The sequence below is a fragment of the Malaclemys terrapin genome, chromosome 12 (genome assembly GCF_027887155.1).
Source record: "Malaclemys terrapin pileata isolate rMalTer1 chromosome 12, rMalTer1.hap1, whole genome shotgun sequence".
Classification (NCBI taxonomy): Eukaryota; Metazoa; Chordata; order Testudines; family Emydidae; genus Malaclemys; species Malaclemys terrapin.
This window is the reverse complement of record NC_071516.1, coordinates 20,541,133-20,555,485: the sequence shown is the minus strand read 5'-3', so window position 1 is coordinate 20,555,485 and position 14,353 is coordinate 20,541,133. Positions and strand designations below refer to the sequence as shown.

General features: G+C 43.9%; 1 protein-coding gene across 1 annotated transcript; it reads left to right on the top strand.

Moving 5' to 3' along the window:
• The first annotated feature begins 230 nt into the window (after positions 1–230).
• TOMM34 (translocase of outer mitochondrial membrane 34) lies at positions 231–10,426 on the top strand. Its single transcript, XM_054046236.1, has 7 exons — positions 231–409; positions 1,723–1,822; positions 4,634–4,786; positions 6,075–6,244; positions 7,276–7,423; positions 8,363–8,489; positions 9,309–10,426. Exons 1-7 carry the CDS (start codon positions 286–288, stop codon positions 9,411–9,413), a joined length of 927 nt encoding a protein of 308 aa, XP_053902211.1. The 5' UTR covers positions 231–285; the 3' UTR covers positions 9,414–10,426.
• The last annotated feature ends 3,927 nt before the right edge of the window (positions 10,427–14,353 follow it).

Genomic DNA, 14,353 nt, shown 5'->3' with positions numbered 1-14,353 from the left:
GGGCTCAGGAGCTGTGGGGTGAGGGGTGTCATGCCAGCACGGTCTCTCTCCCGGTCCCAGCCCCCTCTCTTGAGGCCCGCCCTGTGCCGGGGAAGCGGAGCTCCCAACAGCGGCAATTCCGGAGCAGAGGCCCGGCGCTGCCAGCGCGGGGGAGGCGCTGGAGGCGGGGAGCAGGCGTGGCCGGGGCGCAGCGGGTCCCGCCCTGTGCCGGCCGGCAGGAAGCCGTAGAAGGCTCTGGAGCGCAGCCCGCGGCGCACGGACGGGGTTGGCTATTCTCCGGGCTTCATGGCCCCCGCGGCGGCCCGGGTCTCCGAGCTGCGCCGCGCCGGGAACGAGCAGTTCCGCAGCGGCCAGTACTGTCAGGCGGCCGCGCTCTACAGCCAGGCGCTGGGGCTGCTGGAGGCGGCAGGTACCGGCCGGCCCGGCCCTGAGCCGCGCACACCAGCAAGCGGGCAGGTCTAGGGCCCGCGCTGGGGCTGGGGAGCGGGGGCGCAGCTGTTCTGCCCAGTGGCGGGGCATGCGGGTGCGGAATTGCCTGCCCCCAAGCTACGCCTCCCCTTGGGGCCCGGGGTATGAATCCGTCTTTGCCCCCAGACTCCTGCCTGGGTACTGGTGCGGCGGTATGGGGGCTGAAGCCACCTTTCCCTCCCCTAAAATCACTGCTCTTCCATGGCTGGTGGAGTTGGGGGGTGAAGCTGCCTCTCTTCTCCCCCCCCCCCTTTGCCTGTGGGTGCAGAGCTGCTTTCGCTCATTCCTTTGAGGGGTGACAGCCTGACACCATGACAAGTGGCACATGGGCCCCATGCCTGTTCCCTGGGGCCTGCCCTCAGGTAGGTAGAGGGCCTTGAACCAGATGCAGGGCAAAGGGAGAACATCCCTGTTGTGTGACCCAACAGCTGAGCCCCAGAGCCGGTATTTATATGAGTGCCCACTCAAATACAAATCACCAGGATGCAGCAGGGCTTCATCCACTCCGCCGTCCAGGGTGGTTTAAAAATAGTTTTACATAGTAGACAGCAAATGGATGCCCCTTTAACTGCCTAGGTGACAAAATGCCTACAGGGCACCAGTCTATGCTCCTACTTGGAACAGCTTTATGTACCCATGCAGTATGACATTATTGCCATGTGTGTGTACTCTTGGTCTGGTAACAGAGGGTAAAGGACCACAGCTACAGTTCTTTAGGCCCCAAACTTGCCCTGCCATAAAGTTATGAGGGCTTTTTGAAACTCTTCTGCAAGCCAGAGCATTTCAGTAACTCTGGCTACCACTATATGCTGTCACTACCTATTGCACCATTGAAAAGGCCAGAATTACTGAATTATGGACAGGTGAGAGAGAGATGTGGGCTTGGGAACTGTGCAGTTCTGAGCTCCAAGCCTAGATCTGACCCTAACATTGGACTTAATCTTTCTGCTTCCCTCTCCCCATCTGCCTTCAGGGATGATAATGCTTGTCTACCTTTCAGCAGGCGTGAGGATTAATTAGCTAATGCTTTGGAGATGAAAAATGCTGAGTATTATTGCTGGTACTGATAGTGATATCAGCAGTAAACCTCTCTGTTCTCTTTCCCCAGCTGTGACTTCAGTACCTATAATATCCACAGCACATGGAGTCTTGCTTTTTGCAGCAAGTAGAAACTTCAAATAAGGTGGCTTTAAGGTCTGTTGAATATACTGTTCCACACTTAATGGTTTGATTGTTTTCTGTCTCTGCTCTTAGGGGAGAGGAATGCTGAGGAAGCAAGTGTCCTCTATTCAAATCGAGCTGCCTGCTACTTGAAGGATGGGAATTGTAGCCTCTGTGTTAAGGACTGTTCAGTGTAAGCATCTTCTGTCTAGAGAAAAGCTGTATGTTTGTTTTGAATGATATAGGATTGAATATAGTATCCGCTATATATGTCCTCTGTTACTGGGTGACAATAATCTGTCCTGGCATAAGGATGTTAATTAATCTTTATTGGTCTCTCTTCTACTCTGTTATGAATATTTTTACCATGTTGGGTCAAGTAGGGGCAGATTCTACTCTACGCACAGGTGTAACTGAGAACTAGATTTGGCTCATAATTTATAAAGAGTTAGGCCAGAGACTCTGATCACCTCCCATCCCCAAATGCTTCTTTCCCAAACAGACATTTGTAATGGAATATGGCATGGTAGAGACTTGCTCCTCAGTAAGTGGCAAATTTAAGACTAAGGCTACGAGATCCTAGACAGGCCTGGAAAAGCCCCCATAGCTCATCTAGGGTATGCCTTCAGTGGCCCACAAAAAAAGTGTTCTTAGCTAATTTGGGTTAGCTAATCTGAGATAACTGGTTTAAAATAGCAGTGATTTACACAGCAACTTGACATAACCCTAATCTCCCCCCTCCATCTCTGTAGGAAAACAGTAGCCAGATGCTCTTGCCTTTAGGCAACAGTTTGTCTGTATAGCACCAATAGCGTGCTACATGTACACGCAGCTCTGAAGACAAAGGTTCTGCCTTAAACAGCTTACCACCTTCTACAGCTAGTGCGGTGGGATTCTGTGGTTGCCATGTCAAGATTTCTTTATAAATCTTAGAAATGCAAAGTTTAAAATGTTTGAAGTGATGGTGTAGCCATCTTGGTCCCAGGACATTGGAGAGACAAGGTGGGTGAGGTAATATCTTTTACTGGACCAACTTCTGTTGGTGACAGTGACAAGCTTTTAGATTTTAAAAAAATTATTAAAGCAAATGTTAAAATAATTATATAGTCCATAGGAATAGAATACCAATGGACATTTATTAAATATTTTTGGATTTTTTTTATACATTTTCAAATGTATCAATTTCAATTACAACACAGAATACAAGTTGTACAGTGCTCACTTTATATTTTTTATTACAAATATTTGCACTGTAAAAATGGCAAACAAATAGTATTTTTCAATTAATCATACAAGTACTGTAGTGCAATCTCTTCATCATGAAAGTGCAACTTACAAATGTAGTTTGTTTTGTTACATAACTGTACTCAAAAACAAAACTTTAACACCTACAAGTCCCCTCAGTCCTACTTCTTGTTCAGCCAATCGCTAAGAGAAACAAGTTTGTTTATATTTATGGGAGATAGTGCTGTCTGCTTCTTGTTTACAGTGTCACCTGAAAGTGAGAACAGGCGTTCACATGACACTGTTGTAGCTGGTGTCGCAAGATATTTACATGCCAGATGAGACCATATTCATATGCCTTTTCATGCTTTGGCCATTGTTCCAGAGGACATGGAGATATACCTATCTCCTAGAACTGGAAGGGACCCAAAAGGTCATCAAGTCCAGCCCCCTGCCTTCACTAGCAGGACCAAGTACTGATTTTGCCCCAGATCCCTAAGTGGCCCCCTCAAGGAGTGAACTCACAAACCTGGGTTTAGCAGGCAAATGCTCAAACCACTGAGCTATCCCTTCCCCCTAATGACTCCTGTTAAAAAAAAAAAAAAAAAACAATTTGTGACTGAACTCCTTGGGGGAGAACTGTATGTCTGTTTTACCCGCATTCTGCCATACGTTTCATATTATATCAGTCTCGGATGATGACCCAGCACATGTTGTTCATTTTAAGAACACTTTTACTGCAGATTTGACAAAATGCAAAGAGGATACCAGTGTGAAATTTCTAAAGATAGCTACAGCACTCGACCCAAGATTTAAGATTCTGAAGTGCTTTCCAAAATCCAAGAGGGATGAGGTGTGGAGCGTGTTTTCAGAAGTCTTAAAAGAGCAATACTCTGATGCGGAAACTATAGAACCCAAACCACCAAAAAAGAAAATCAACCTTCTGCTGGTGGCATCTGACTCAGATGATGAAAATGAACATGCATCGGTCTGCATTGCTTTGGATTGCTATCGAGCAGAACCCGTCATCTGCATGGACGCATGTCCTCTGGAATGGTGGCTGAAACGTGAAGGGACATACGAATCTTTAGCGCATCAGGCATGTAAATATCTTGCAACGCTGACTACAACAGTGCCATGCAAACGTTTGTTCTCACTTTCAGGTGACATTGTAAACAAGAAGCAGACAGCATTATCTTCTCCAAATGTAAACAAACATGTTTGAGTGATTGACTGAACAAGAAGTAGGACTGATTGGACTTGTAGGCTCTAAAGTTTTACATGGTTTTATTTTTGAATGCAGATTTTTTTTGTAGATAATTATACATTTGTAAGTTCAACTTTCATGATAGAGATTGCACTACAGTACTTGTATTAGGCGAATTGAAAAATACTATTTTTTTTTTACAGTGCAAGTATTTGTAATAAAAAATAAATATAAATTGAGCACAGTACACTTTGTATTCTGTGTTGTAACTGAAATCAATGTATTTGAAAATGTAGAAATTAGAGATGGAAAAATTCACCAAGTCTCCACTACTGTAGGATTTGTTCCCTACAAAGCAGTATGTGAACACAGTTTGAAATATAGCCACACATTTCAAGACTGTGCCTTTGAAAATTTGGGTCATAGAAGGTTAAGACTGGACAAGATCCCAGGTGATAATGGTACCCACATGGGAGAATCTGATATTAAAAAAATTGACCTTCTGACTACCTTTCTGATGAATTTAGCTCAGGTGGCCCAGTGAACTGTGTTGCTTTCTCCTCACTGATCTAGTGCACTGGACCTGGTCCCTTTTGGAATCAAACCCCTACTGAGGCGGGCAGCAGCCTATGAAGCTCTGGAGAGATACCAGTTGGCCTACGTGGACTACAAGACTGTATTACAGATTGATTGCACTGTACAGGCTGCACATGATGGTGTCAACAGGTAACTCCTAACTCTGTACTGTTCCACAGACCAGAATGAAAGTACAGCAGAGCTCATTCAGCTGCCTCTGCGAATCTCAGCCCCATTTAGCTGGGACGATTGCCTGGGAACAGGTTGGGTGCATTGGAATGCTTCATAAATGGCAATAGATCCGATTGTTATGCAGCCTAGCACCGTTTCTGTGGTGTGAGTTCTTTGGTGATATTTGCTGCCAGTACTACAGATGTCTGTTCCCGTCAAGTTGTTACTTCCCTTTATTATAGCTGGGAAATTATTCCATTTGGCCATGCAAGTTTTCCGTATTTTATATAATGCTTATTTTTAGGCAACTAACCAATTACAAGTGGCCACATTCCAACCTGAAGCCTCCTTGGTACCTTTCTGTTCCCAAGAGCAGGTCTATATGAACACAGTGTTCTACTAAACTACTAAGCCTCTGTGCTGCTCCATATATTCTTATGTTTCACAACACCGGTGAATTCTAGTGAATTCATAGCTCCTATCCTAGCAGATCTTTCTGCTTTTGGTATTGTCAATACTGAGAAGAGACTCCTTTCATTTAAACCCATTGTGTATAAAGAGCCTAGCTTTGCTTTTCACAAAGGGAGAGAGAAACTTTCCTTAGCACCTGAACTGACAGAAGTTGGCAAAAGGGGCCCTGGACAAGAAATATGGAGAATATGTAAAGACTGAAGCATGTTTGAAATGCATTTTAAGTTTGTTGCGAAAGAGTGTATACCATTAAATTAAAAACTGCTGTTTGTGGTAACTGAATAGTCTTTTCTTCTTTTAAGCTTCCTTTCTGAATGGTATTATAGCCACAGACTTCCTCTGTTCATTTACTTATTGCCTGGAATATCTAGATCTCCTCATGAAGAAGCATGGCCTTGTGGTTCAGACCCAGAACTGAGATTCAGGATGCCTTGGTTCCAGTCCTGGCTCTGCTACTGCCTCACTGTGTGACCTTGGGGACAAGTCCTTTAACCCAAAGGCCTCCATTTTCCCACCTATAAAATGAAAACATGTCTACCATGGGTGTATGTGAGGTTTAAGTCACTAAATATTTGAACTACTCAAATGGCAAGCACTAAAATGAGTTTTTTTTACCCTAAAGGCACATTTTCCTAGCTACATGCAGTTAGCAGGGTTGCATGCACAGCAGTTACACAGTATTTGCCTGCAGATGCTCAGTTAGGAGCCTGCCTATTGAAATTGAGCACTGTTCTGGAAAGATGGCCTGTTCTGTCAGCAGACTTGATAGCTGCACAGCCTATATCTCTATTTCCAGAATGACAAAAGCCCTGTTGGAGAAGGATGGCCTCGAGTGGCGCCAGAAGCTCCCACCAATCCCTTCAGTTCCTGTTTCTGCTCAGCGAAGATGGGACTTTCCTCCTGCAGGAAGCCAGGCGGCTGCCCCAAGACTCAAAGCAACTGAAACTGCATCTCTAGAAAAACAAGGTGAGCCTTTCCTGTGTTTAGATGGCACATGGAGTTGTGGGACTCAGACGGGACAGTAAAGTACAAGGCATCTGCTAAACTTGGTCTGGTGCTTAAGGCATTGGCCTTGGTCTCAGTTTCTGGCTCTGCCACAGACTCCCTGTGTGACCTTTGCCAAGTCACTGAACTGCTTTGTACCTCAATTCCCTGTCTCTAACAATACTTCCTTTCTCCCACCATTTGCCCATAATGGTAAACTCTTTAGGGCAAAAATTGTCTCTTACAATCAGGGCCGGCTCCAGGCACCAGCCCTCCAACCATGTGCTTGGGGTGGCACCTGGAGGGGGGCGGCGCTCACCCGGGGAGAGCGGGGCCCCGGCCGGGCTCGCCGCCCTCCCCCCGGCGCTCCAGCCGGTGTGGGAGAGCGGGGCCCCGGCTGGGCTCGGTGCCCTCCCCTGCCGCGCTCCCCGCCGGATGGCGGGGGGCGGTGGGAGGCTTTTTTTGCCAGGGGCGGCAAAAAAGCCAGAGCCGGCCCTGCTTACATTGAGTTTATCCAGTGGGGTGCTATTCTTGCTTGATGCTTGTAGGCTTTACTATAATACATATAATAGATACTAATAAACCAGTTATTCCATCCTGTCTCATGCTGCGTACAAGCCACCACCTTGGGATTCTTGAACTCTGCTGAACAATGAATGGATGGGATTGCAGCTTAATTTGATTTTAGTACAATTCAGAGAGTAAAACCAGGTGTGTGATTCTCAACCTTATCCTCGATCCCTTCAGGCAAGTCTAGCCATTTCTTATTCTCAGTAAATCTATGGTGTCCAGTGGCAGCACTCAGATAGCTAGGTAGGTTTCTGTCCAAAGATAGTCTTTCCACAGTACAGATTTCTCTAGGAGAATTCAGGCTTTTCTGTGGTTGCTTAGGCTTCCATACTTAAAAAAACCTTACTTTTTATTAATTGTATTGATCACTGCCATTAACAAATGTGACTGCTTAGCTCTTTCATTTTTACGTAGCACTATGTTCTCTCAAATACAACTTCCAGTGCCTACTGCTGCTATGATTGAAAGAGCAAAAACTTTGAAGCAAGAAGGAAATGAACTTGTGAAGAAAGGGAACCATAAAAAAGCTATTGAAAAGTACAGCGAGAGTCTAAAACTCAGTAACCAGGAATGTGCAACTTACACCAATAGGTAATGTACAAGCACCTATTATCCTATTTCCCTTTGGGGCACTCTTTAAGTAATTCCAGTAACTCTTATCGAGTTTGGACCCAAGCCTGCTGTCTGATGCCCACACACCGCTCCCACTTAAATGAATGGGAGCCAGGTGCATGCATGAGGGTAGAATTTTGCCTTTAACATCTATTAATGTTGTTCTTTGATCAGAATACATCGCTTTGTGCATGTGTCGGGGAGATTAGGTGAAGCATTTTCTCCTCATAACAGATGTTTGCTCTGCAAGTGGAGATCCCTTTATTTTCTAAAGTGGCTTCGAGGCACCTGTATGGAAATTCTAAGCTTAAATTGTTAGGTTTTTATTCCTGTCAAATCTTTAGTTCTGCTAAGAATGTTCTGTTTTTGATGGTCCTACTCTCCACTACCTGCAAATAATGGTGTAAGGACTTATCCAAAACCTTTACTACTTGTGGTGCATTTGAAGGCAGCTGCAGAGAGCCTTCCAGGACAGTATACATAAGAAAATTGCAACCTTAGAAATTCTTAGTGACAGCTGGGGACTGAAAATTATTAATTCTTGCAGATTTGTGGAGCAATTACTTTTTTCTCCCCTTTTAACCAAAACCAGTTTTGAGCTCAGGAAATGAGAAGATCCTTGATTGTTAGTACTTCATTCTAAATTTATAGAGGAAGCTTTTTATTAAAGGGCAGCTTGTGACTGGGCAGAGGTTGAGATGAGACCTCCTGTGGGTACACACACGCTGCACAGTGAGATGCTGTCTAGCCTTGTTTTGAAAAACCCTTTTAATCTCTGCCAGTCAGTGCAGGGTTTGTACAGTGACTCTTTCCAAGAAAGAAACTTGGATAAGATTGAATATAGTGCCCGAAAGCAGGGATTGTTGTAGCCCACCACTTGAAGCCTAAAACCTTTAACTACCATTGTCTGTGCTCCAGAGCTCTTTGTTACCTGTCTCTGAAGCAGTACAAGGAAGCAATACAAGACTGCACAGAAGCTCTGAAGCTAGATGCTAAAAATATTAAGGCGTTTTACAGACGTGCTCAAGCATTTAAAGAACTAAAGGTAAGTAACTGCAAACGCGTTTCAGACCCCTTTCAGGACTGGGATAGAGAAGCCATGTTCTCACAAGTATCACTGAATCTTGAATCCACAACTGTAGAGTTTCCACAGGCCTTTTATAACTTGCCTCTGTGCAAAACAACTACAAATCTGCTAGCTGAGGTTTGGTACATAGTGAAGGGAGATTCCTAGTCATTTCACTGGCTGACAGCTGCATGGATATGTGTGGATCTTTCTCTTTGGGAGAACAAAGAGACCTGAATCAGGGTGTGTGTCCTTTTATAGCTATCCTACAAGCCAGGTTTTCTGGAAACAATGCTTACAATCATGGTTCTTACTAAGTCATTAGCAGATACCTTCACCTTTATGTGGATTTCTCATCTGCTAGCTTCAGGTCTCTTGGTGTCTTGAGTTGCCTGATAAATTCCTGGAAACAGCTAGATCCTGTGTTTGGGGCACTGAAAATGACTATAGAGAGATGTTTTGGCAAACAGCCTAGATCTTAAACTACAGCTAATTGTAGGGTTCTGCAGTATTTCATCAATTAAAGCAGGACATGTAATCTAGGTGTAATATTAGAATATCTGTGAGACTGGAGCAGGTTAACGCACGAGCTTCATCTCCTGTATAAACGGAGTGCCTTTCTGGTCCCCAATTTATGTGCATTACAGAACAGCTATGCAGTTGTCAGTCTCTTCTGTGAGAAGCACATGTGAAGTAGAAGGGGCTATGGTAGGTAGTGTTTCAGTGTGTGAGCTTTTAAAGGCCAAGTTTTAAAAATGTTTGCCTTTTCAGTTTTCTAAAAATGCATTTTGCTTCTAGGATTACAAATCAAGCATGACTGACATTAACAGCGTTCTGAAAATTGAACCAAAGAACATAGCTGCACAGAAGCTACTGCAAGAATTGAACAAGAACTTAAAATAAAAAATCTGTCTGCTCTTTACTGCAGAAGACAGGCTTTCCTTTTAATACTGATACAGGGGCCAAACACTGTAGGGCCAGCTCTGAAACCTACCGTCCCGATTTGCCGAGTAGTAGCTAGTTCTTGGCTGCTTAATTACACGTACATTAACGTGAACCATCTATATCAAACCTGGTATCTCCCTGTAAGATCTTTAAAAGTTTTAAATGATCCTGTCTTTGAGAAGCATTCAGGTTAATTTCCTTGGTATAAGGTAATTTTGTAAACTCATTATTTATTTAAGTTAATCTGTCTGCAAAGATGGGTGTGGGCTGGGGCATGTACTCAAGAGCAGTAAACTGAGTTTATGGTAATATGTACTCAGATTGGAAAGAAGCAGATCTGCTGTGTATACTGCTTCTGCTTGCTTAAACAAGCTACTTACAAAGGCTGCTGCATGAGAAATTAAAGTCAGGGTTTCCCTAGCACAGTTCCAGATCCTTTAAAAGTGTGGTGAGACCTCTACAAGAATAAATGGCTCAGGTGTTCCCTGGCTTAGCTGGTGCCTACTGGCCCAAAGCTGCTTTTGTTTAGAGTAATTGTTCAGAAGCTTGCAGCTGCTTCGACATAGCTCTTATCCCCCACAAAAACAACCACCAAATATTTAATTTAAACCTGCCTTGATTCTGTATTTGTGGGCTATCTTCCATGCACTGCTGAAGTTTGGGTCCTAGCAACTTTGAATTTCCACAATTTCTTTCTAACATTTTAGCTTCTGTTTGTGTCTTGATGACCAGCTGCTATTACCACTAGTACAGGGAAGAGGGTGCACAATAGTATCCCACATGAGGCCTCTGATGTGAAGAACTACCTTCCTCCATCACAGACTTATGAACATGTTATACTATGATTCTTCCCATCTAGTGGTGGCAAAGAGTTATCTTTTAATGCTGAGATCTAAATAGGTAACAGGATGATTTGTTTGGCAAAGCTACTGTATGAACAATGCAACTTTATTAAAAGCCAGCATATGTTACAGCTGTGTGTTTTTTTAGAATTGTGTATTTGACATAAGGGTCTGGGTGTACTATGTTACCATAATTGTTGCTGGGACAGGGACTATTTCAACCGTTCACCATGATAAAATACTATTTTATTTGCCCTTATGGTCAAGGAGCATCCGCTATGCAGTGTCACTGCAGAAGTCTCATTTATGCACTGATAAAAACACAGCTATTTTCTGCACTTCTATCCTGGTGTATGTCTAGGATGTTAGATTGTTGCATGGGCAGAAGAGAAGCCTTGCAGTTTAGCTACAGTGTAAAACAGAAGTACTGACAAAGCCTCACTGGAGATGTTTCCAGGACACTTACTACAAGCAGGGATTGATTACTTACATTGAAGTACACTCAATGCAAGTTGAAGGACATGCTATTTTCATTTCCACTCCTAGTCCCTTGTAGGGTTGGTGTGGCATGCCCTTGCTCTCTCACAACAGATCAGTATTTCAGGTTCTATTTACCTCTACCTTAGCTGAATTCAGGAATTGGAAAATGCTCTCACTGTGTAGCATTTACACAGATCATCCATCCTTGCTGTAAAAAAGCTTTGGAGAGGGCTGGGACCCTCTGCTGCCTTATCTGGGTCTAGCTGAGGATCTATTCACTCCACAGCCACACAGCTGTGCTGTAACACTTCACCTTTCATTGTAAAATCACTGCTTGCCTTTGTAGCTGCAAAGATGTCTACAGCAAGAGTAAAACACAAGGTCTAAGAGGCCCCCTTCATCTCACTCAAGATGCCATGGAAATTATGCTATAGCTATACTACAGGCTATTCTGTTGAAGACACAAGTATCTACTGTTAGGTATCTCCCTGTGCTGCTGGGTCTGCCTGCAGCTGCTTCTTTGTCTGCAGTCTTTCCCAACAGAGGGAGCTGATTGGATAACAGCACCTTCTCCCTATAGGGGCCCATAGAGCCAGGCAGCAGGTGGTGAGGGAGCCAGTTAAGCAAAGTATAGGCTGGTTAGCTGGACTGCATCACAGGCCCCAAGGCACTGACCTGCTGAGGCTGGCTATACTCTCCTTTCCTTGGCACATGTTGGTGGGGAAAGAGTCTGTCAGCCACAACTTTGGAAGAGCAGAGGCTGATGCAGTGAAACTTTGCTACGTGGAGAGAAAAGCAAAATCCATCCTTAAAAATAAATGGTCAAGGAGTATTTTCCACTGAGCCACAGCTGGTGTTTGGGAGATAGAAATGAAGGGTAGTACATAGCTGAGTAAGTTATTACCATGCTATTTAGAGGTTGGTGCTATTAAATTTGGTCCCATTGTTGCATATCATACATGATCCTGCCTGTAGGCCAGGGGCTCTCAACCTTTCAAGACTGGTGTATCCCTTTCTGGAGTCTGATTTGTTTTGTATACCTCAAGTTTCACCTCACTTAAAAGCTACTTGCTTACAAAATCAGACAAATAAGCACACTATGCCTGACAAATTGCTTACTTTCTTTGCAATATAATTATAAAATAAAACTATAAATATTGTACTTACATTTCAGTGTATAGAACAGTACAAACAAGTCATTACCTGTATGAAATTTTAGTTTGTACTGGCTTCACTAGTGCTTTTTATGTAGCCTGTTGTAAAACTAGGCAAATATCTAGATCAGTTGATGTAGCCCCTGGAAGACCTCTGTGTACCCCAGGGCTATGCATACTGCTGGTTGAGAACCACGGCCCTAGGCCATTACTATTTGGTGTACAGGTGCCTGGTACTCATACTGTTCATATCACATTGAACTACACTTTCTTTACCCCAAACTGGAAATGTTTAGACGGGAAGAATCAGGCAATCAAAAAATGAAACAAACAGCTTTCTATTATGGAGCCTAAGCTCCAGGTACTAACTGTGAACACATACATGCTCAGAGCAGGAGGGAGCACAGCGCATTCATGTAGAAGCTTTTCACAGAAGGTAGCCAAAGGACATCATCTCCTGTTAGGTCTTGGCCCAGGACAGAATAGGCTATTTCTGCTGAAGCTCAGGAGTGGCTCTACCCAGGAGGTAGCAGTTACACTTGTAAAAGTGAGTGCGATTGCTGCTTATAGACCTTAGCTTCCCTCACACAGTTTTCCCCATCTCCTCTCCCCCTGCAGTTGTATGCCGTAAGCTGTACATCTTTGCCATCCCTGACCAGGAAGTCCATGAGGGACATAGTTTAATGCTAAGTGTTTCTGACAGCCAGTTCAGTCCCAGCTCTGACTAGGGTGTCATAAGTGAAAAGGTGCATTATTGATTACTAACATTTCTGCAGGCAAACTGAGTCTTTGCCCAAGAGAGGCCAACAACTGAAACAGCAAAACTAGCTGTGATTGAGAAGGGAGGGTAGGATGAAGAACATGACATTTTCTAGTCAAGATAATGGCATTTCACTGGTGTGCAGAGCAATTCATATTATTTTGTGTTTGTAACACTTAATGCCTTTTGTACCAAAGGATTTTTATGTAAATATAGCAGACTAACCCAGTCACTACTATTGGAATCCCTCCCGTTCACAGGAGTTGCCATACTCGATAGACCTAGTAGAGGGGTAGCCATGTTAGTCTGGATCTGTAAAAAGCAACAGAGTCCTGGGGCACCTTTAAGACTAACAGATGTATTGGAACATCAGCTTTCGAGGGTGAATACCCACTTCGTCAGATATATGTGTCTGACGAAGTGGGTATTCACCCCCAAAAGCTGATGCTCCAATACATCTGTTAGTCTTAAAGGTGCCCCAGGACTCTCTGTTGCTTTCGATAGACCTAGGCTCTGAGCTAGTCTAGTATTGTGGCTCCCAGGGTGGCCAGCACTAGATGCTTTACTTCATATCTGCTTAGTGTGACATTCTTACATCTTCTGTAATCTGTCCCCCACACTAGCTCTTGATCTCAATGAGTTGCACAATTTGGTTGGATTTCAAGGAATGTCCCCTTGTTCCTGTGTTAAGAGGCAGGGAGAACAGATGCCATCTCTAACATTCACTTTTCCATATTTTATATCCCCTCTTATCTCCTTTCTAAGATTAATGATCCCACTCTTTTCAGTCTCTCATCATGTTCTTCCAGTTTCTCCCCCCAGTCATTCTTGGGGCCCTTCTCTCATTTCCCTTTATTTCTGCAATATCCTTTTTGAGATGGAGTGACCAGAACTACACTCAGTATTCCAGATGAGGCTGCACCAGTGATCTCTGTTACATGGAAAATAAGTTACACAGAAAGAATGTTAAGGTTGCAGAATCAAGCACTCAAGTTAGGAAATGCCAGAATTAAGGTTGACAGTACAACCTTACCTTAGCACCCCATGTCATTGTGCATTCATTAGTCTATAATTACATGATCACATTCCCCCTCTCACCCAAACAGCATTCAGCAGAGGCAGACACCCAGCATGGAACCTGCCAAACTATAGTTGTTTGGGCAAAGATACAAGCAACTGAAGGAATGTGTCAGGCAACCTTAATTATAGGCAGCACTAGCTGCTGTGCCTAGAATAATGGTATCCTAATATTTTCTATATTATGCATCCCATTCCTTATGCATCCTAACATGTTTGCTTTTTTTGACCACATCTGTACATGGAAGAGAGGTCTTCATGGAGCAGTACACAGTGACAAGCAGGTCCCTTTCCGGACTGCATGCAGCTAAGTTAGAACCAAGCAAGACAGTGATTTATTTTTTTCCCCTCTCCGGGGCACATCTCTGCATTTATCAACACCGAGCTTCATTTGCCCATTCACCTAGCTTGGTTACATCTCTGAAGTTCCTCACAGTCCTCCCTGGTCTTGACTAACAGACAACTGTGTCATCTACAAATTTTACTGCTTCATGGCTCCCCCCGCTTTCCAAATAATTAATAAGATACATTAAAACACTGGACCTAATACAGAGTCTTGGGGCAGCCTGCTGTTAGCCTTTTGCT

What these genes read in the sequence shown, in the direction of transcription:
- TOMM34 (XM_054046236.1), top strand. Translation starts at nt 286, where the DNA reads ATGGCCCCCGCGGCGGCCCGGGTCTCCGAGCTGCGCCGCGCCGGGAAC. An exon ending in TGCATCTCTAGAAAAACAAG is followed by an intron (nt 6,245 to 7,275) that starts GTGAGCCTTTCC and finishes TACAACTTCCAG; the next exon opens with TGCCTACTGCTGCTATGATT. An exon ending in TGTGCAACTTACACCAATAG is followed by an intron (nt 7,424 to 8,362) that starts GTAATGTACAAG and finishes TCTGTGCTCCAG; the next exon opens with AGCTCTTTGTTACCTGTCTC.